General features: G+C 34.6%; 1 protein-coding gene across 2 annotated transcripts; it reads right to left on the bottom strand.

The window, feature by feature from the left end:
• Positions 1–754: 754 nt before the first annotated feature.
• LOC122297065 (probable hexosyltransferase MUCI70) lies at positions 755–9,964 on the bottom strand. 2 transcript variants are annotated; one of them, XM_043106864.1, is made up of 8 exons: positions 9,451–9,964; positions 7,124–7,900; positions 6,645–6,997; positions 4,096–4,307; positions 1,749–2,005; positions 1,480–1,658; positions 1,226–1,331; positions 755–1,143 (listed from the first exon to the last, which is right to left on the bottom strand). In XM_043106864.1, the coding sequence occupies exons 1-7, from the start codon at positions 9,692–9,694 to the stop codon at positions 1,248–1,250; spliced, it is 2,106 nt and encodes a 701-aa protein (XP_042962798.1). In that variant the 5' UTR covers positions 9,695–9,964; the 3' UTR covers positions 755–1,143; positions 1,226–1,247. The 2 variants fall into 2 exon arrangements, with proteins under 2 accessions (XP_042962798.1, XP_042962797.1); XM_043106863.1 differs by having other exon boundaries at positions 755–1,331.
• Positions 9,965–23,695: the final 13,731 nt, after the last annotated feature.

The following is a 23,695-nucleotide window of genomic DNA, read 5'->3' as shown; positions in this document are numbered from 1 at the left end:
CAATTTAGATGTATTTATAAAAAATTAAAAAAAGTTATAATTTCTACGTGTGAAGAGATATTGAGTTGAAAATGATTATAGATCTCACGTGTAAAGAGGTTTGAGTTGAGATAAGTTTAATAATTTAAGAATTGAATGTTTAAATGTTAAACTTATTTTAAAATTAAATTAAACTAAATTATGAGCTGAGATAATTTTAATAATTTAAAAATAAAGTATTTAAATGTTAAACTCATCTTAAATTTAAATTAAATTAAGTTAATCTCAAATGAGTCTAAGTTCCAAACAGAACCTTATATACCATTAAACTCTGCCTCCAACTCCAAGTGCAAATATAGCTTAATTAGCAGCACTCAGACAAAACTACAAAACAAAATAAACCTCCAAAGTCTCGCACATATTGATGTCAACAACCAAACTATTCCAATTCCATCAAAGTACGTTTGAAGGGAAACTTCTTTCCTTTTCGCCAAACCGAGACCCGTCGTAATGCCAACCACAATTCGCATAGCTTAGCAAGCTAGGCCACGTTCTGTAATATCGAAGTTCTGTGATATCGAAGAAAGCATTCTCGGAGTCGCTTACTTTTATGTCCAAGGCTAGTGATATTAAAGATCCTCTTAGAAGGTGTGGTTTTATTTTCAGAGAAATATTTGGTCTATAAAGAGATCTTACCAAAAATAAAAAAGGTTTAAAAGACGGAGCGACCAAATGGAATTTCACTTTTCACCCAGAATATAGGTACAATGAATCATTGTGACCAACCACAATCAAAATTTGCCAATCACAAGTAAAATTGCCCAATTATAATACAAATCCGAACCACAAAATCAAAATTTCTTATAAGCAACAACAAACTCACCATGTAAGTGAGAAGGGATGTCGCCAGAGTGGCATAGAGATACCGGGTGCTTCATTTGCATCCAAACAAAGCAATGAATGGAAAAATGAAAAACAAAATGCATACAATGTGGCTAGAGAATATTGGAGTTGTATGTTTCTAATGAGGCATAGACACTTGAAAATACTGCAGAATTTTGACCTCACCTCAAGGGATGACTGCCAATAATATTCTTCATCCGCTATATCCTTTCCTTGAACTGGAATCGCAAAGTTCATGTATCACGTCCACACGCAGCACTTCTACAACATGTACAACATTACAGGGCATACTTCACCAAACATTCAAGAAGTGTGTGACCAAGCACAATGTAAAGATACCGACTTCCTATTCAAAATGATAAATTTCACTCGGTTGCACTTTGGCGAATATTCCGCTTTTCCTCTGACCTGTGATGAAACAACTTAGCTATGGCTCTCCTCTCACAGTCCTGCATAAGGAACCAACCAAAACTATTAGATCCACATTCGACCCCCTTTTACCTTTTCTTTTACTATGCACACGTGCATAATTCTTTCAGACAGCCATTATGGCTTCGATTAACTTCAAGGGTGACTAAATTCCATAGATTTATTAACCTTGAACATATTAAGATGAAAAGTTTTGCCAGGATTCTCCCTTCTCAACTTCTGGTATGTATAAGCGAAACTCAGTTGATCACGAGGAGTGAACCGGTCAACTTCATTGAACCAAAGGCAGGAGAACAAATTTGACATTGGAGTGTGTGCCCTAATGATAAAAGATCCTTCAGGTACATCTGTAGACATTGGCAAATTATGCTGTAAATTAAAGGAGGAAGTATGTGTATCAGCAAGTTTTGGACAATTAATCTTATGAAAAAACATACTGCTAGGGAGAAGCTTGTTTGGGTCCGAGGCATTAAATCTTTTCAGTCCATCAGCCTGGTAGAATGCAAATTGTTCATCAATGATGGTATGGTTGTACTTGTTCAGTTTCTTGTTTTGCGAAACCTCTTCCCATACACAATGCCGGTCATAATGATTAGAAATTGCATATTCATAACCTTTTCGCCACAAGAAGTATTCCAAGATCAGAAGAGGGTCAAATTGGAGACGTAATTTGCTGTCCAACCAGATCGAATACCTGAAAATATTTTTGATACATAAGATCAGACATGAGTGACCAGGTTTCTTCACATTAAATACTGATCTATCCAGCAAATGGACAACTCCAATCAACAATATATACCATGTAAACAGTTCCTACAGATGTACTGTAAAAATGTACAACTTTGACCATTAGATCCATAAGATTAAAATTGGACGAGGAGTTAAAGGGGAACAAGGAGTTTGTATGTTAAGATTGTAAAGTATTTCTCTTAAATGACAAATGTGTTGATAGCACTCACTGACATTGACTAAGTTACTGGGATCTACATGCAGAATGAACATCTTTTTTTCCGGTTGCCAGGAAGTAAACAATTCTACAGGCAAAAAAAATGTGAATATTGTTTATTTATAGCTATTCTTGGATTGGACGAGTTATCAAAAGAGGATCGCTTAACTGTAGCAAGAGCTCAAAAAATTGTGCAGTTCTTATCACAACCTTTGAAATCTAGAAAGCTAGAGGATTAGGAGATGTAATGAGCACTCATCCAAACAAAGAGATGTTGAAAATTATGGCTTATCTCTGTCACCATTTTCTCCCAGTGTTCAAATGTTCAGGCATTATGCTCTTTTCAAACACGGAACATTAAGTACAAAGGAACCATCCTCCAAATTTTTGAATTTCTTTGACTTCCAAAAGCTTTCCCAATAATCCCACCACTCATTATGGCATAACCCACTCAATCCTAAAAGTGTTTAACATCACTGCCCAAAAACCACTAGCCAACTCACAATGTCACAGAAGATAATCAATACTTTCCCCATTCAGCTTGCACATGCAACACTAATCCTTGTTATTTTTATAAGTAACACTAATCCATTAATACAATAGGCCTCCTTCTAAAATTATCTGTCATTAAGATCTTTCCTCAGGCCATTCAAAAAAAAAAAAAACTGCCCCGGAGGGTGCCTTACTGAATTTTCAACCATTGACCAGAGATTATAAACCAAGCTAGATTGGGTTGTTAAGAACTTCACAGAGGTCGACAAGCTAATTAAAGGAAGTAGGCAACAGGGTGGGGGAAAGAGGAAGGAGGGGCATTAACAGTGAGCCCTCTAAAGCATGGCTATGGCATCCCACATAACTGGGGAGTAAAACTTAAGTGGTGTAACATGCTTGTGCTACTTGTTAAGAGAAAACATGAGTTGAGTGTGTAATCCTGAATTTTTTTTTTTTTGATAAATAAGTGCGTAATCCTGAACTAAACAATATATATATATATATGTATATTACAGAAGATACATATGGGTGTTTGTAGGTATTTCACTTAATAATCAAACTATTGATATAAAATATTGGAGTTAACTATGGGTGTAATTAAAACCTTTATGCAATTAATAAGCTACAACTTTTGTTAGAATAGAAGCTACATACATTAGGGTTGATTCATTCCCCAAAACTCACAACTTATACCAGATTAAAACCGAGGCACACTTATAACACATACAAACTCAACTATTTATCATCTTAATATTTACCATGTTTAGCACATTAAATTTGAATTTAAAACCAATCTATCACCCGCATTCTGCTCAGGGTTCCAATGCTGAAATGACAAAATCTCTATCATTGGAATTGAAAGCAAGGATTGGGTTTTAAAGAAATCCACCCAGTCAATTACCCTAGAAAATCTAGAGGATCTTAATCAGATTGTATGAATATGGACTGTGAACATCTTCTATATATCATATAAACACTTGTGAAGGCAAGATAATCAAGGAGAAACGAATTTCATTATGAATTTATTCCAGTACATTTCTAACAAAGAAACAAACAGATGATCTGCATTGTAATGGAAATAAGATGATCTGCATAGCAATTGAAATAAGGACCACAAGATTTAAAATAATTTTAAACAGGACTCAATTTCCATCATCGTATTAGTTGTGTCTGCAGTATAGAATAGATGTAATAATCAATATTATGTGTCATCCATTATATGTTGACACGTGTATAAAAGATGCAAATGTAGATTGCCACTCACAAATTAGTACAGTAATAAGCTACAAGGACTACAGCATTTTATAATCAACTGCATCATGAGACATTAGTAGTCATGTTCTCACCTTGCAGACGGAAAAAGCCGATGAGGCAATAATTTAGGTATTTTTCCCACCCTTCTCATATCAGAATAAGGTAGATTCTTCACAACCACAACCTTCCACAAGCCAATAAAACCCATTCTATCTAGCACTAGACCTTCTGAAGCAAGTGTTTGCATGGTAACTTCATCCATGAACATAACAAAACATACATTTTTCCTTGACAGTCGAGTCACCTGGAATAAAGAGAAATTGAGATCATTTACAAATCCAAACCACACTCTTGATGATAAAGATCATAGCACAGATATATACGACACTCTGGAAAGCTAGAATTTAAATTGACCAGATGTAGCTCAAAAATACTGGTAACCTCAGATAATTCCATCCACTTATCTAATTCCCAGACTGTAAATGTGGAAAAAAAATACTTCATTTGGTCTAAATTCACTTCAACATCTGATTACTAGTTTCATAGCTGAGATATCCCTTGATTACTGTAGAAGAATGTGATTACTGCATTTATAGGTTCCCTAAGGCAAATGGTTTGAGTGATGATGAAATGGGCTAAATTCACTTCAACATCTGATTACTAGTTTCATAGCTGAGATATCCATTGATTAATGTAGAAGAATGTGATTACTGCATTTATAGGTTCCCTAAGGCAAATGGTTTGAGTGATGATGAAATTGCACACAACCTGAGCTTTATTTGAAATTGCACTTCCCATTGACCATACATAATGAACTTGAGGTTAGCTTTCAGCATATGTTCGCTTGAGTTGATAGGAAATTGGTTTAATTTTATTCATATTAACATGTGTTTGTCTCAAGAATTCTCCGATTTGCTGAACATAAAATGCTGATTTTGGCCCATGGGCTTATTTTCGACTACGACTACCCAGTGAGTTTTTGTGTGATTTAAAATAATTCCCAGCTTAATTTTTTAAGCATTTCACTTTCTTTATTAGGAGTGATCCTATAAGAAAAAACGGAAGTTAAAATCTCCTCCTCCTCCTTCTTCACCTCTCACCAGTGCTCCTCCCCAGCCAAAAGTATTCTTGAAAGCCACTAAACAGCCATGAAATTCTGTGACTAGACCATAAACCCAAACCCCAGTCTTACACCTACAGGAACCACTCAAACCCATTATGACCCTACTGCCAGCAATCATTGACTGATCATAACCACCCTTAAAATTTAGCTACTGCCTGAAAATTCCTGCAACTTGTATTATAATATATCTTCAAATGTTTACATCAAAGCCCAATTAATCAATTTCTATATCAAGCATTCAAAACTTTTCTTCTTGTAACCCTAACCCTAATGATAATAATTTTTTAACATAGCCCACCATGCAGGCATTAGTAGACAGGTTTCCAGATACGTTCCACATCAGTTTTGCACCAGAACAGATGATCCCATCTCTCACTACATTCTCATTAAAGAAAATAAATTCTAAATGCCTTAGTGTTTGTTTTATTGGCACCAATTGCCCGGAACAAAGTCCTACCTAATCCCAGGGGTGCACAAGCCCTCAACAAGGAGTTTGCTACAAGTGCGCATCAGGTAATTCAAGGGGAAATTACCCAAATATTATGGCCCCTAGAAAATTTTTGCATGGAAGGGTTTGAACCTTAGACCTAGAGGGAGCATAACACCAAGACCAAGGCTGTTACCACTTGAGCCAACCCCTAGAGGTTAATTCTGAATACTCAAGTATTATCACCTAGAAATACATCTTGGTAGACAAAGCAAATCATTAAACCCTAATTATGTGTTGAATGGAACCTATACATCCAACATTCCTAAGATGAGACTGAGTAGAGCAAAATTATTTTGTTTGCAAACATTTTTAGGATTATTTTGTCAATACTGAGTCTTTCTTTTTTTTTATTGGTAATCAAAGTATTTTATTCATAAAAGTAAGCAAAGCCCAAGTACGCAGGGAGTATACATGAGGAATACCTAACTGTCAAGATTGAGTCTTTCTATATAAGTATATTACTTAGAACTGTGTTAATAGGACTTATAGACTTTAATTTGGCCTCCCATTTAATTAATTAATTTATTTATTTTTATAGGTGGCCTCCCATTTATTGTTAGTATGAAGGTGGGCTCCATATGCTTAATGTGGTGTATTTTGAGAGAGCAGAATGCACAGATCTTTGATGATAAGGAAGCTTCAGTGGCAGAGATGACAAAGACTGTACCCAACTCCCTTTATACATGGACAGCACTCATGACACTTCGCTTTTTTGAGATTTTGAGATTTTTTTGAATTGTTGTTTTCCTTTTATTTTAAGTAGGGAGTTGTTTGTATCCTTCTTGTGTACCAGTTTAGGCCCCTGCACTTTTTAATTATAAAATGGAAATAATACCAACCAAAAATCAATAGAATCTCAGATTTTGGTTTTCTCTTGTGGTGTCTCCAAGACCTAACCTTGCAGAAGGTGTATTATGGTTTAGCGTTCCCTTCAACATGCATAAATCTCTAGAATAAATATTTTTCCTTGAAGAAAAATGGCAAAACATTAAGTTTTCTTACTTGAAAATAAAATAAAAATTGTGTACCGTTTTACCAGTCGGCGTCCTCAAGCGATCTGAATTTCCAAAAATGCAAGATATCACAGCGATGTGGCATTTACTGATGTAATTTACATCATCTTCAGCCAAGTCAAATCCAGTGCTTGGGGATCCTTCGGGACCTTTAACCAAGCCACAATTTATTTTTTGATCATGAGCAAAGAATGAATTTTCCCTTTCTTCAAGGCTTTGATGTCCTGCGAATCTTGGATCCCATTGCTCTTGTCCATTGGGCTTTTCCTCTACCTCTGTGTACTGCAAGGTAAACCTAGCAAACTTTCGACTTTCTAAAGGCTCTACAAGCTGTGCAGTAGAGTTTAAGAACTTCATCTCACAAGAGCCTAAAGTATTTAAACATTACACGTTAGTAGGAATAAAATCAGAGTATAGGGGTGCAAGTTCATAAAAAAGCGACATGCACCAAGACCATTTGCATAAGCAGACAAAACTGTTGCCAAAATACTTACGGCGCTTTGCTTTCCTCTTTGAATCTGACCTTGTCCTTGTATACTGTTTTCCATTGGCACGAACACGTCTAGATTTTGTTTTGACACTCTCATAATTCCGTGTGTCATATGAATTAGTTGACTTTTCGTCCACCTCAGCCACATTCTGATTCTTGTCTCCAGCATTAAGAAGATCAGATGACTCCCTAGAGTCTCCAACATCTTCATTGTGTGAATCTGATTCATCAAAATGGTCCCCTTTCCCATGCCCATTGTCATCATAGTCTTCATTTCTACCATCATGAAATCCAAAACCATCATCATACTCATCATCAGTATCAACCATCTCAGTCTGCCTTTTCAAATCCTCAGCATCAAATAGCTGATTTGAGTTACCATTTTCTGAAGATATTTGCCCCACATCTTCTAAAGAGGCCTTGTATTGTGCTTCATAAACTTTCAATTCACTACGCCCAGCTTCATTGTACAATCCAACGCCTCTCCGATCTGAACCATTAGTAGAATCATCAAGAGAGGACTTCTTGTTGCCATTCATCAATGTCGTCGGAACATCACCCTTATCAGAAGCTTCATTAGTAGCAGCCTCACTAGAATGCTCCACAACATCCTCATTGTAATCTTCATCCCTTCTCCTATCATCTCTATCCCAATACCTCGAGTCCCGGCCATGCCCTATTGAACCCTGGCCAAACTTGAGAACTTTATACCTATGTGTCCGTGTCACATTTGTTAGGAAATCATCATTCTTCAATCCTTCATTCTCAGCATTACTTACATCTACACAAACACAAATAATCATTAAATGCTTAGATAATAATCAGACTCCTATAGTCAGTACATAAATCAATTATCAACCAAGGTAAAATAATCCATTTGAAAGAAAAAGCTGATACAATAAAAAAATGATCCTGTGTTTAGATGTTCAGAATGGAAAAATTACTAAAAATTAGGGAGATTAAATCCATCAAACTCCATTTGATTGCTGAGAAGAAAACGTAGATGGCAAAAATAAATGAAGAGAATTAAGTGCTATTTAATTACTTAGGCATTCTATCGAATACACTCTTCTATATTTGCTTCAATATAAAAGAAAATCTCCTAGATTTTTCTCCATAATAAGTTTTTTTTCCTTTGTTCTTTAGCTATTTGGTAACAAAGATGGTGCACCAATCAAATCAAAGGTGGTTGTGGTGGTAGTGATAACAAGAATGAGTAGCCCATGGCCAACAATATAGCAGTAGGCAAAGGTGGAGGAATGGTGCCGTGAAGCTGAAAATCATTCTGGCAGTGTCATTTGAGTGGGCATCAAGTTGGCAGTAATAGCGGAAGAATTTATCCTCGAGTGGGTTTGATAGTTTCAACATGGTCGCATGGACAACGGTCCTCTTAATGTGATGTGATGATATTATTCGTTGCACAAATGATGATTAAAAAAAATAAAAATTAAAAAAAATAATAGACACATACATTCATAGATTTGCATGTCATTGCAATGAGAGCAGCCATGTATTTAGAGCAGCCATAGAATTTTAAGTCAATTCTAATGTAAAGCTGAATTATTATGATTATCAAACACACAAGAATGTTTGGACTTGAAAATGAGAGCTTATCAAATCCACTTAAAATGAATGGATGCTTATTTTGGTGATCAAACAGCCCCTTCATATTCCAAAACTTGCATCTATTTGGTTATCAAACAACCATTTGGCCAGCACAGGTGAGATTACATTAAAAGATGCTGGAGGCAAAGGGTTATTGAAACCCAAAACAACATCCATATGAAATTAAAATTCCAGTTTTCTTCCACTGAAACTTCTTGGCAACCAGATAGGCTGAGGCATGTAGTGCGATACAGAAATAGAAACAAAAGCACAGAGCAGAAGGGTAGGATAGGAATTGAGAGTACACATTCAAGTTTCGGAGTTTCCAATCCAGCATACAAAAAATATCATCCGCCAATTAATCACCAAGAAGAACAACTGCAACGGCCAGAATGGCTGGTAAGGAATTGAGCATTGTTTGGCAGCAAGAGCAAATGTCTCGAGATAATCAATACTACAGAGAAACAACATTCAAAAAGTACACTGAAAAAAAAAAGCAGTACAAAGAAAGTTAACACCCAGTGGTCCAATTTTTCGTTCACCTTTTTCAGCAAACAAACAGATCAAACAATCCAAATCAAAATGCAAGTAAAAATACAACATATAAACACATGAAACGCACAGATCCGTTCTCATTTTCCTTTTCCTGCATTTTATCCACAGAAAGCGAACAAATGCGCCGTGGTTTCCCGCTTATTCTCGACAGCGAAAGACTGAGAAACTGACCTCTAGTGTCACTGGAAAGGTAATAGTACGCCAAGACGGTTACGACGAGCACCAGGGACAGGATTACGATGACGGCGCCGAAGGAGACGCGTCGGCCCCAGTCGGACCGAGCCGAGCGCCGAGACCGTGACTGCTTGTGCGACGGAGCTGCGCGAATCCCGATGGAGACGTGATCAGGCGTGCCGTTGGAAGAAGAATGGTGGATGAACCTGTCCGCTCCCGATTGCAGCCTGTGCTGAGCCATTTTAGCATCGTACCACTCTCACCGCAGAGAGTGTGATGGAAGCGAGTCGCGATACAGCTTTTTCTTTTATAATAATAAATATAATTTTTTTTTTTTTGTAAAATAATTACAAGTAAACAAATAAGCAAGCAGAGTGCAGAGGATGCTTTGATGGATCGGCCGGCGATGGATGCCCGGCGAATTTTGACGATGGTGGATTTCTTGTACCCGACCCACGCCTGGATTTTCTAACAGCGACAGAGAAGGTTACGTTGTAATGTTTTCGATCTAGTTTCGCCACCTACTTGCGCTTTTATTTTTTATTTTTATTTTTTAATAAAAGAAACCCTATTGAAATTGATTTAGTTAAGTTGAGATAATCTCTATATAAATAGTATTGAATTCAATTTATGAAGTGAGTTATATAAATTTATTTAAGTTAAATTTAAATGTATTTGAATGGTAAGATAAGTTTAAAAATATTTATAAAAAGTTAAAAAATGTCATAGATCCCATATATAAAAATGTGTTAAATTAAAAAAATTATGAATTTCACGTATAAAGAGATATTAAATTGAAAAAAGTTATAGGTCATATGTGTAAAGAGGTTTTGAATTGAAATAAGTTTAATAATTTGAAAGTTGAGTATTTGAATTTAGACTTAGTTTAAAATTAGATTAAACTGAGTTGATTTCAGTTGAGTTCAATAAATAAACGGGGTCTTATCTATTTACGAATAAAAAATGATCAATATAATTTTTGAAAAATGATAGTTGTAGTGTTATAGTGTGTGCAAGTCTCGCGTAATTTTTTTAAAAAAATGGACAAGTCTAATACCTATATAAAAAATTATTTTTTAATAGTAGATCTCATATTTTTTCAAAGGAAATGCATCGGATTTGCATATTCTAAAATTATATTTAACATTACTATTAATTCTTTTTTACAATTATTTTATAATTTATATTAAAATTAATTTACAATTATTGAATGATTCATCTCAAATCAGACAAATCTTATAAGATGGGGAAAAAAAAAAAAAAAAAAAAAAAAGGACGACGACATATTTTTAAAAAATATATCATTGGATTTATAATAAAATTAAATTTATAAAATCAATTTAGGTTAAATACTCATTTACTCCTTAATATACACTTTTAGTTAACAATTTTGATAAAATAAATAAATAAACTTCGAGTAGACATTAGTTTGATTTTTCATTTTGTCTATTTGCCACTAATAAACTTACAAAAATAGTTCATCCAAAGGAAATATAAAAACTTGACACTTGTAAAATTCTTTTAATATAAAAAATAATATTTTTTATTATAAGATATTTTTCATTGTAAAGCGAAGTCAATGTATCGTATCAAGTCAATTTGCAACTTGGTTTTTATGAAGGACCACAGGAGCTTCTACGATTTTTTCCATCGAATGGTGTAAATTTTTTCGTTTCTTCTTTTTTTTCAAACACTTTTTAAACCACTTAAAAATTTAAAAAAAAAATCACAAAATTATTAAAAAAACACATCATTAATCATTAAGTAAATAAATCTTAAAAAATATACAAAATATGTGTATAAATTTCAAGCTTGTTGTAAGCGACTTATTTTGTATGACCACCTTCAAACTTGGCTTAAGCCATATGCTCATAAATTGACTATGTGCTTGATTGAACTGAGTTATTACATATTTTATATATTTAGAATCAATATATTTTATTTATTTTATCATATTATTATTAGTTTTAGATAAAAAAAAATAGTTAATATGAATAAATTCGAGTTGTGATTTAAATTGCTTTATAGCATAGTTAAGGCTTAATTTTTATAACTTGTGATTTAATTGGACAATATTCCTTTACATGCATAACATATTTTTAATATTCTATTCTTTATTTTATTTTACTTTATTTTTAATTTTTATTTTTATTTATTTTTACATAGACTAAGAAATTGAGAGCTTTTTATTTATAAAAGTGAATGCACTTTTGATATTAATCAATTGATCCTACTTTTTCTAAAGGCTTTGATGGCAACTTTTTCTATGGGACTTCAACTCTTACACGACAAGTTTTGATTTGAGGACTTCGAAGACATATTTTCACTTGGGATTTATTATACATCAGCCACTATTTATTTTCACAACACACTCTTATAACTTTTTTAGAAAGTATATAGGTGTTTTTCATAGGGTATATAAGTATTTTTCATAAGGTGTGTGGTGTGGAGAGGTGAATAGTGACTGATGAGAAATTTTTTTTTTTCACTTTAAAAAGTCAAGTTTGCACGAGTAAAAAGGCAATAGATATTAAGAGTTTTGACCTGGGACTATGGCAACACATTATTTTTGACCTGGACCTTGGACGCTGTATGCAATTTAATTCCTTGGGTATTCAACTCACACGCGGCAAGAAAAGGGGAATTACACGCCGCACACTACTTATTTAATTGAGAGTTTGACCTATAGAACACTACTTTAATATATATTGGGACTTTGAGCTGCGCCACGAAAAATGTATTTTTTTTTTCTCTCTTTTGGGCAAAAGGAGACGGCAATGCCAAACATGGAAAAAAAAAACTTTTTTTTTCATTCACTATTTGAATGCAAAAAGAAAAACATACTTTTTGGGAGACACACACAGCGTCGTTGAAGAACCTTGAAGGGTCCACTGCCGCTAGCCAGCCTCCTCCACTGCTTTTCATCTTTATCTCCATTTATTTGACTCACTATTTTCATTTTCTACTTCTTATTTAATTTTAGTTTAAAGTTTATGGAATATTTTTGAAATTTTTTGCTTAGAAGTTTGGGCAATTTATTTGCTGTTTATTTATTTCGTGTTATTTATTTTTCTCACTTCTTTAAGCTTTCATTTAACAGTGATTACAATTGCTATGGATTAATTTTGAGAATTTGTTATTTGAATACAAGGATGAACTCTAGAATCTTGATTTTGGGACTTTTTAATTTTTAGTTCGTATTTTGTCAATTACTTTCTAATCTAATTTAATTTTTAACTTAGTTTTATTAATCTATTAGTCCCATTGCATATTAGTTTGATTAAAGTTTAATTAAGACTTAAATAATTTCAGTTTTATTGGTTAATTTTTAGATTGATTAATATTGTTCAGTTTAGTTAATTCTTTGATTGTTAATTTCAATTTGTTAGTCTTTTACATTTCATTTCAACACTCAAAAATCTAAAAATATGAATCTAGTCTATGACTAGTGCCCTTTTTCATTCTTGTTGCACTCTTCCATCCATTGCATATACCATTATTTTTATTTTCTCTTTGTGAATATTTTCACTATTTTAAACGAGTTTAATTTGAAGTAATTTTCCATAAGAAGACAATTTAAGAATTTATTCTTAATTATTACGCGACATCCTCCTGCACTTGGGATAACTTTTGTGCTACTCATTTTTAAGTGAATCAAGTTTTTGGCGCCGTTGCCGGGGAAAAGTTGCCTAATTTAAATTTAAAATCGTTCTTTTTATATTAATTTTTTCACTATCTTATCTCTGATTACATATTTAATTTGCCATCTACCACTCAGTTGCTTGAACCTTATATATGCTATTTAGACTGATGTTTCATGTCATGGGTGAGAGACAGTTTAAATAGGTTGCTTAGAGTTACATCGAGTATTGAGAGTAGTTTACACAACTCAGAGATACATAGCTCTTTTGTCTCTTCTATGAGCAAGGATATTGAAATTAAACAAACCATGGCTGCACCTACACTTGCAACACACACTCTTAAGGATTGTTTGCAACTCACTCGTACTACTACACCTTCATGCATTGTTTTACCCGAAAATACAGCTAATTTTTCTATTAAGCATGGTATGATGTCAGTGATACCTCAGTTCTACAGGATCGATTTTGAGAATCTTTACTAGTACTTGATAGATTTTGAGTTAGCTTGCACTACTTTTATAAATAGGGTCATTACTGATGAATTTATTAGACTTTGTTTATTTTCTTTCTCTTTAAAGGATAAAGCAAAGATTTGGTTTAATTTTTTTAGGCCTAATTCTATCTCTAGTTGGTCTGATATGAAGCGTGAATTCTTACAAAAAATTTTCTTTTTAAGAGAACTCAGTTTTTGAAAGAGCAAATAAGCCAATTCAATCTAAAACCTGATGAGACTTTTCAACCCAGTTGGAAAAAATTTAAAGATTTGGTAAACATCTGTCCACATTATGGTTTCGAATCTTGGAGGTTCGTGAGCTATTTTTACACTGGTCTTACTCTAGAATGCAAGCAGTTTGTTCAGACGATGTGCAATGGGGAATTCTTTAGCAAAGAACCCCGATGAAGTACTATCATTTTTTTATTATCTTGTCGAGAGCACACAACAGTGGAACACTTGTACTGATCAAGTGTTGTTAACAACATAGCCACTAAGGGCTATTTCTGAGGGGGCAGATATGAGATTAAGGAAGACACTAATGTTCCAGCCCGAATAGCTACTTTAACTAGAAGACTGGAGGTCATGGAAATGAAAAAAGTGAAGGCTGTGAAAGTAGTAGATGCATGTTCTATATGTGCTAATTCAAACCATAAGACCCAAGACTGCCCGATTATGCCAGTATTTCAAGAAAGTGGTCTGAGCAGATGCAATAAGCTAACTGGATTAACAAAGCACAAAATCGGCTTTTCTCTAATACATATAATCCGAGGTGGAGGAACACCCAAATTTTTCATGGAGAAATGATCAACCTGACTGATCTCCACCATCTTCGCAACAGCCATCTCATCAGGGTGCTCCTCAACGCCAGTATCAGCCATATCAGAGTTCTCAGAACTATCCTTTTGTAACACCTCCTGGATTTCAACTGCATGTGGCTGTACAGAGTTCTTAGCCTTCGTCATCTACAAAGAAGTCTCTAGACGATAGTATGGCACATATGGCCAATACATTTCAGCAATTCATGCAGATTCAAGCCACCATAAACAATCAAAATACTCAGGCCATAAATGAGTTGCGAGGCACTATTAATAAGATGAGTATAACCTTGAGCACCCTAAAGAAAGGGAAATTTTCAGCACAGCCTCAGACTAATCCTCAAGTATATAGGCAACAACAACAGCAAGTGCGTAATGTCTCAAGGGAAGTTTTTAAGACAGCGAATGTCGTTCTTACTTTGAGAAGTGGAAAAGAAGTTTTCCAACTAGAGATGACTATGGACACACAAATAGTTGCTTCTACACCTGAAGATGCAGTAGAGACTGGTGAAACTGAAAAAGAACCAGAGGTAGTGAGACCAGAGCTGAAGAAGCCTGTGAGTGTAGATGCTGAAACTCGTAGGGGGTACAAACCTGTGGTTTCCTATCCTCAGAGATTGGTAGCTGGCCAAAAGAACAAATACCACATTGAGATTCAAGAGATTTTCAAGCAAGTAAAGATTAATATTCCACTCTTAGATACCATACAACAAGTGCCTTCGTATGAAAATTTTTTGAAGGACTTGGGCACAGTGAAGAGGAAGCTGAATGTAAAAAAAAAAGCTTTCCTAACGGAGCAAGTTAGTGCATTGATATTGAGTGAGACTTCTCATAAGTTTGGAGATTCCGGCTCTCCCAATATTTCCATTATGATAGGTGAATCACGCATTGTGAGAGCTTTACTAGATTTGGAGAGTAGTGTGAACTTGCTACCATTCTCAATGTGTGAGCAGTTGGGATTGGGTGAGCTGAAAAAGACCTCCATCATGCTACAGTTGTGATGTGAACCTCAATCGACTCGCTTTGAGACCCAACAACAATATTGGAAAAACAAACCTAAGAACGCCAAACTCAAGTCTATGGATGGAGAATTTAGACCCGTTGAGATCTTGTTTCAAGAACCTAGATTATATTAAAATCTAGACCCAATGAAATCCCGTCTCAAGAACCCAAATTACAAGGAGGAACGCCACGAAGGTTGTGATTTACCTTTGATAAGTTCAAGAGTTCAATTAAGAACAAGAGGAGAAAACTCACTCACAATGAAAATTCAATAAAAAATGTCTTACCTCCTCAAATGAGGTTACAAGTAGTTTAAATAAACAAACCCCAAAATCCTAAAGGAATAGTGCGCGGGTACTGTAGCGTGAACTGTACCGCGCTACAGTACATCTAAAACCCTAATTTAAATAAAATAATAACTTTCCAAATATGCCATTGGACAAAATACAAGGCCTTTCCAAAAATCCTAGTTCATTAAAAATAAGACTTGTGTGGGCTAACATCCTCAAGCCCGCTTATTCTAAACTAACAAAATAAGCTCTTTTAATGAAATGAATAAGTCCAAGGCCTTCAATAACAATAGGCCCAAGTCGTGTCTTCCATAACTTGGATCAAGTGAATCAAAACTGGTTCTCCTTCTTTCAAGCCCATCATGAGTGTCGGGCTCTTGCTAGTTTTATTCCAATTGAATTATACCAATTCTTGCATTGCTCCCTTGATTTTTGTTACTCTTAATCTTGTAATTGATCCGTAAGACTTGGTCCGTCTTGGGGCCCATCATTCCTCCTCTCCTCAAAAGGATTCGATCTCGAATCTCCACCTGGATCAAAGGGAAAAAAATCAGTAACATTGAAAATAGCAAACACATGATACATACCTGGAGGATCCACTAGATATGAAATATCATTAATTTTATTAAGAATTTGGAAATGTCCATCCAAGCTACTTCTGTCATCCACAAACAAAAGTATCAGGGTTAAATGAGTAAGTGGATTAAAATCATAAACAACTTCGAAATGAGAATATGAAGTAGTAGTATGCAAGGTCCTATTATATGCAAACTCTTTAAATGGCAAACAATCCTCCCAAGTTTTTAGATTCTTATGAAGAACTGTGCATAAAAGCTGAGTATTAGAAACAATATTTCTAGGTACATCATGAAGTTGCACTATCCCCCTGAAAAATAAGTTAGCTATGTTTGTGGTATCATCAATTTTATGACATGAAATGAAATGTGACAGTTTGCTAAATCTATGCACAACCACAAAAATAAAATCTTTACCCCTTTTAGTTATATGCAGCCCCAAAACAAAGTCCATAGATATGCCTACTAATAGTTTACTAGGAACGGGTAAGGATGTATACAACCAATGTGGCAAAACCTTAGATTTGGCCTTCCTATATGTAATGCACATGCCACAAATGCAATTGATGTCTCTTTTCATCTTAGGCCAAAAGAAATGTTCATACAACAATTCAATGAATGACAAATGATACTCCTACAAACATTTATGAGACACATCTAAAGTTTTCTTTGTATCAAAATGACCATTCCAAATATATACAAACTCAATGAATGGTAAGTAGTACTCCCACCAATGGTCATCCAACACGTCTAAAATCCTTTTTATATCAAAATTTTCCAACAGACCACATCCATGCACAAGCAACTCACGCATAAGACTAGTAAGCATACAAAGTCTTTTCTCTTTAAACAAGTACCAATCTAGTCTATATAAATGAGAAAACAATGCTTTCTTACGTACTCCATACATACTAGCCAAGCCATCATCATTAACAAGCAAGTTCTTATCATATTCAAGTCTCAATAATTTTACATCCAAAATGAAGATAAGGACATACCTTCTTGATAATGCATCAAACTAAAGATTTTTCTTACCATGTGTATATTTGATTTCATGAGGAAAAGTCTCAATACATTTCTCCCACTTAGCATGCATTCTAGTCAACAACTTACCTTATCCCTTCAAATGTATCAAGGACTCATGTTCTTGAAAGAGAGGTCGATTAGTAATTGTTGCACCCGGCACAAAAGCAATATAATACTCTATCTCTCTAATATGTGGCAATCCACTAAACACACTAGTAGGAATCATGATCTTATATCTTTGCAACAAAGAAACAACAATAATAGGCAAAGATACGTCAAGTTCATTAGTATTAAAATTTGCCTCAGTATAAAAACTCACTTCTCTCTTTATTTTTCTCTCACTTTTCTTTTCACTCTCATTTTTCTTTTTACACTCTTTTTTTCTTTCACTTTTTTTTTCAACATCTTTTTTTGAACTCTCAGCCTCACAATTGTTTTTCAACTCACACGCTTTTTTCTTGAGGTTTCATTATTTCTTTCATTCTCAATCTCACTCTCACTCTTTCTTTTTCGCTCAACCTCACTTTTACCCTTTTTTTTTTCTTTTATCAATCTCACTTTCTCTCTTTCTTTTTTGATCAACCTCACTTTTCAACTTCAATTGGTCCTCATGGACCTGTGTTGGAGTTAAAGAAGCAAGTTTCATTCTTTTTTTATTCTTTTCAAAACTGTACATGTTTCTAAACCCATCATAGATCACTCTCTTATCACATTGCCACGGCCTTCCAACAAAATATGATCAGCATGCATAGGCACAACATCACAAAATACCTCATCCTTGTACCTCCCAATTGAAAAAGAAACTAGCACTTGCTTATTTATCCTAACCTCCCTACAATCATTCAACCACTGCAATTTGTATGGTCTAGGGTGTTTCAAAGTAGGTAAATTTAATTTCTCAACTAAAGTAGTGCTAGCAACATTAGTACAACTTTCTCCATCAATAATCATACTACATACTTTGTTGTTGATATGGCATCTAGTACAAAAAATGTTCTCTCTTTGCTGCTCTATACCATCCATCTTAAATTCTGTATTGGGAGCACGCCTAACAACAAGAGACTCTTCATACTTTTCATTCTTATTGTACATATTCTCAATACTAGACTCACGTCTCCTCCTATCTCTCCCACTTTACAAATTTCTAATCAATGCACCTTGTTGTTCCATCTTATCTTTCACTTCCCCCAACTTCAAATTTAACCTTTTAAACTTTTGTTACATGGATTACAACAAAAAGAATAAATTGTCTGACATCCTCTTTGGTTATGAGTCATTTTAATAAGACATCGTATGTGCTGCACAAAAAAGAATGTTAGTGGAAAAAGACCTCACATGCTCTCCCTCACGTGTTTACACTCAAATAATGACATTCCACTCGTGTTTCACTCTTAATTGACTTTTTTCCGATAATGATCTCACAATCTCTTGCCTTTTATCTCAAGAGTTTTCCCACTCAAGTTCTTTCAAAACTAATTGAACTAAATCAAGACAATACAACTTTGTTTTTATCTCAACTAGTAATTAGGTCCTAGAAACAAGAACAAGAGAAACATGGAAGGAATAAAATGACAAGGGAATCAAAAAAATTATTGGAATGGAAGGGTAACTATAAGACAAGATACCAACTAGAAAGATGTATTCTGCCCCTTTAAAGATAAGGCTCAATCAATGCCAAATCAATTTCATATGGCAAAATATTTCAAACAACTATACCCCAAATCATTTTCTTTCTCCTTTTTATTTTTTATTTTTTTTTTCAAATTTTCTTTTCCTTTTTTTTTTCTTTTCCTTTCCTTTCTTTTCTTTTCCTTTCTTTTCTTTTCTTTTCCTTCCCTTTCAGCCTTTCTTTTCTTTTCTTTTCTCTTCTCAACAACTCCACCACAAACAGGAATATTCAATTGTAATAATCAAACAATTGAATTCAAACACATTCAAATTGACAAAGAAATAGAAGGGAATCAATGAAACCCTATAAATTTCAAACCCTAGATGGTGCAAATTTTGGCAGCCCTATGAAAAACGAATTTTTGTGCTTTTTTTTTTTTGGCAATCCTAGAACATCGAAGCCCTGGAATTAACGATACAATAATTAAAAATATAGAATCAGACCTGATTGGATACCTGGCTCTGAATACCAAATGATGTAAACCCCAATCGACTCGCTTTGAGACTCAACAACAATATTGGAAAAACAAACCCAAGAACGCCAAACTCAAGTCCATGGATGGAAAATTTAGACCCGTTGAGATCTTGTTTCAAGAACCTAGATTATATTAAACTCTAGACCCAATGAAATCCCATCCCAAGAACCCAAATTACAAGGAGAAACGCCACAAAGGTTATGATTTACCTTTGATAAGTTCAATAGTTCAATTAAGAACAAGAGGAGAAAACTCACTCACAATGAAAATTCAATCAAAAATGTCTTACCTCCTCAAATGAGTTTACAAGTGGTTTAAATAAATAAACCCCAAAACCCTAAAGGAATAGTGCTGCGGGTATTGTAGCGTGAACAGTACTGCGCTACAGTATATCTAAAACCCTAGTTCAAATAAAATAATAACTTTCCAAATATGCCATTGGCCAAAATATAAGGCCTTCCCAAAAACCCTAGTTCATTAAAAATAAGACATATGTGTGAGCTGACATCCTCAAGTCTGTTTATTCTAGACTAACAAAATAAGCTCTTTTAATGAAATGAATAAGTCCAAGGCCTTCAATAACAATAGGCCCAAGTCGTGTCTTCTATAACTTGGATCAAGTGAATCAAAATCGGTTCTCCTTCTTTCAAGTCCATCATGAGTGTCAGGCTCTTGCTAGTTTCATCTCAATTGAATTGTTCCAATTCTTGCATTGCTCACTTGATCTTTGTGGCTCTTAATCTTGTAATTGATCCGTAAGACTTGGTCCGTCTTGGGGCCCATCAAGTTGGCTGACAAATCAGTTAAGGAGCCGAGGGTTATTTTGTAGAGGATGTGTTGGTCCAGGTGGACAAATTTTACTATCCAGTGGATTTTTGTAGTTCTTGATATGCAGCAGCCAGCCTCTACTATTTACCAAGCTCCTGTCATCCTTGGAAGACCATTTCTAACTATATCAAATGCTTTGATTAATTGCAGAAGTAGAGTTCTGAAGCTTATTTTTGGAAACATGGCACTTGAGTTGAACGTTTTCAATACTTGCAAGATGCCATCACATTTTGATGACACAAGTGATTTGAATGATATTGAGAGTTTGACACCAATAGAATTTATTTGCTCAACTTTTCCTTTCTCTGATAATGATTATATTTTTCAGACACCTGAATTTTTACTTGATAAAAAATTAACCATGTTGGTGAAGATGTCTTTGAATTTTTGGATTGTTTTGCAGATTCTTCTTTACTACTTGAAGTACAATTTGCAGGTGTAAGATGGAAACCTCAGTTTGAAACTCTACCACCATCAGACATACTTAAATCTTTAGAATAAAAAGTTCCTCAGTTGAAATTGAAACCACTTCCTCAAGATTTAAAATATGTGTTTCTTGGTCCTGAAGAAGGCACTTTTCCTGTGGTGATTTCCTCAAAGTTAAATCGGAAGGATGAAACCCAGTAGATTAAAATATTGTAACAGATTGATAGGAATGGAAGTAATGTAAATAGAAGATGAATGAGAAATGGATAGAAGTTGTATTAATCCTGTAAATTCCAGAACTACAAATGCCTTCTTCTAGGGAGGCTCCTCCGATTGTAAGAAAAGATAATTCTGGAATTGTGTTTTCATAACCATTCTGTCAGAGACAGATGCTATATACTATGGAAATTGAAAAGACTAAAGTGCCCCTTAACAGTTTATGGGCTTAGGCTATTACATTATAAAATTGCTATCAGGAAAATAAAGGGCCAGCTGTGCTGAAGCCCGTGACCCACTTTATCTCCCACGGCCCATGATGGCCCAGCTCCACTTATTCCTTCAGCTAACTCCCGTATGCCCTTTTCTCATAATCACTTCTGCAGTTCAACACTTCCGTCTGTCATCCACTCAGCCGCACGCATGCCCTAGTCTCCTTCCTCTTGCTTCGGTCACTACCCAGTTGTGTAACAAATATCAAAAAAGTATCGAGGCGCAATTGGTTGGACAATAATTGACATCAAAGGTATTGATGCTGCTATTTGTACCTACAAAATCCATCTTTAAGATGATGCTAGACCGGATCGTGATGCTCAACATAGGTTCAATCCTACCATAAAGAAAGTTGTTAAAGAGGAAGTGCTTAAGCTGCTCGCAGTGGGTATCATTTATCCCATCTCAGACAGTAAGTGGGTAAGTCCAACTCAAGTGATACCAAAACAATCTGGTTTAATTGTTGTAAAAAATTATAAAAATGAGTTGATTCCAACTAGAATGGTTACTGTTTGGAGAATGTGCATTGATTATAGAAAACGTAATTCAGCTAGTAGAAATGATCATTTTCCTTTACCATTCTTGGATCAAATTTTAGAAAGAGTGACTGGTAATGCATTTTATTGCTTCTTGAATGGATACTTTGGTTATTATCAAATTGTTGTAGCACCTAAAGACTAGGAAAAAACCACTTTCACCTGTCCTTTAGGCACCTTTGTTTTTACTAGAATGCCTTTTGGTTTGTGTAATGCTCTACCTACTTTTCAAAGATGAATGATGAGTATTTTTTTTGACATGATTGATGATATTTGTAAAATATTCATGGATGACTTCTCTATTTTTGGAAAATCTTTTGATAGTTATTTGCATAATTTGACACGTATTCTCTAGAGATGTGAGGAAAAAAATCTTTTACTTAATTGGGAGAAATGCCAATTTATGGTTACTCAGGGCATTATCTTGGGACATATTATTTCTTCTTAAGGTATAAAGGTCGACAATGCAAAATTTGAATTAATATCTAAACTTCCTATCCCTAGGACGGTTAAGGATATTCATTCTTTTCTTAGTCATGCTGGCTTTTATAGGCGGTTTATTCAAGGGTTCAGTTCTATTGCAAAATCTTTGTGCACTATTTTACAAAATGATATTGAATTTGTTTGGACTGATGAGTGCCAAAAAGTTTTTGATACCCTTAAAAGATCGCTTACCACGGCCCCCATTATGCAACCCCCGCAATGGAACCTTCTATTTGAAACCATGACAAATGCAAATGATTATGTCTTACAAGCTGTTTTGGGGCAGCGTGTGGATAATAGACCTTTTGTGATTTATTATGATAGTAAAACCTTAAATGATGCTCAGAAAAATTATACCACTACTGAAAAAGAATTGCTTGTAGTAGTTTTTGCACTTGATAAATTTTGGACATACATTCTTGGTTCTCATGTTACTATTTTCACTGACCACTCTGCTCTTAAGTATTTGTTGGTTAAGAAAGATGCAAAATCATGCTTGATTCGTTGGATTCTACTACTTCAAGAGTTCAACATCAACATTAAAGACAAGAAAGGAGTTGAAAATGTGGTAGCTGACCACCTCTCAAAATTGCCATCATCCTCCTATTCAAATGTCAGCATTCCTTTTGATGATAGTTTCCCTGATAAGCAGCTATTTGTGATTAATAGAGTTCCCTGGTATGCTGACATAGTCAATTATCTGGTGACTGAGTGCCTTCTGAATGGTCCACCCAAGATAAGCATCGATTTCTCTCTGAGGTACGACACTTTTACTTTGATGCTTCTAATTTTTGTAAGACTTGTGAGCCTTATCAAAAATTGGAATCCATTAGCAAAAGAGATATAATGCATCTTTCCCATATTGTTACCTTAGAAATTTTTTATTGTTGGAGGATAGACTTCATGGGACCTTTTTCAGTTTCGTTTGGAAACACATATATTTTATTAGCTGTGGAGTATGTTTTAAAATGGGTGGAGGCCGTCACTTGTGAAACAAATGACTATCGTGTTGTCCTAAAATTTTTGCAATCTCTATTTACTGGTTTTGGCATGCCCAAAGTTATCATAATTGATGGGGGTTTTCATTTTTGCAACAAACCATTTTCTACACTTATGAAGAAATATGGTATCACACACCGAGTTTCTACCCCTTATCACCCTCCAACAAATGGGCAAGTAGAATTGGCAAACAAATAGATAAAAATCATTTTAAAGAAAATTATCAATCCTAATAGGAAAGATTGGTTAGTCAAGCTTCTTGATACTTTGTGGGCTTATAAGACAGCTTTTAAAACAAATCTAGGGACGTCCCCTTATCGATTAGTTTCTTATCGATTAGTTTATGATAAAACTTGTCATTTACATGTTGATATTCAGCATCGAGCTCTTTGGGTTATAAAATATGTTAACATGTCACTTGATGAAGTTTTAGGGTTGAGAAAATTGCATATCAATGAATTGGATGAAGCTTGTCGGAATGCTTATGACAAC

This window comes from Carya illinoinensis, chromosome 15 (assembly GCF_018687715.1).
Source record: "Carya illinoinensis cultivar Pawnee chromosome 15, C.illinoinensisPawnee_v1, whole genome shotgun sequence".
NCBI classification, from domain to species: domain Eukaryota; kingdom Viridiplantae; phylum Streptophyta; class Magnoliopsida; order Fagales; family Juglandaceae; genus Carya; species Carya illinoinensis.
The sequence above is the reverse complement of the archived record's forward strand: the minus strand, read 5'-3'. Positions and strand labels throughout refer to the sequence as shown.

Coding starts and splice junctions, on each gene's coding strand:
- LOC122297065 (XM_043106863.1), bottom strand. CDS start 9,694: ATGGCTCAGCACAGGCTGCAATCGGGAGCGGACAGGTTCATCCACCAT. Junction 7,901..9,450: donor CCTTTCCAGTGACACTAGAG/GTCAGTTTCTCA, acceptor GTGTTTGTGTAG/ATGTAAGTAATGCTGAGAAT. Junction 1,332..1,479: donor TTCATCTTAATATGTTCAAG/GTTAATAAATCT, acceptor TTCCTTATGCAG/GACTGTGAGAGGAGAGCCAT.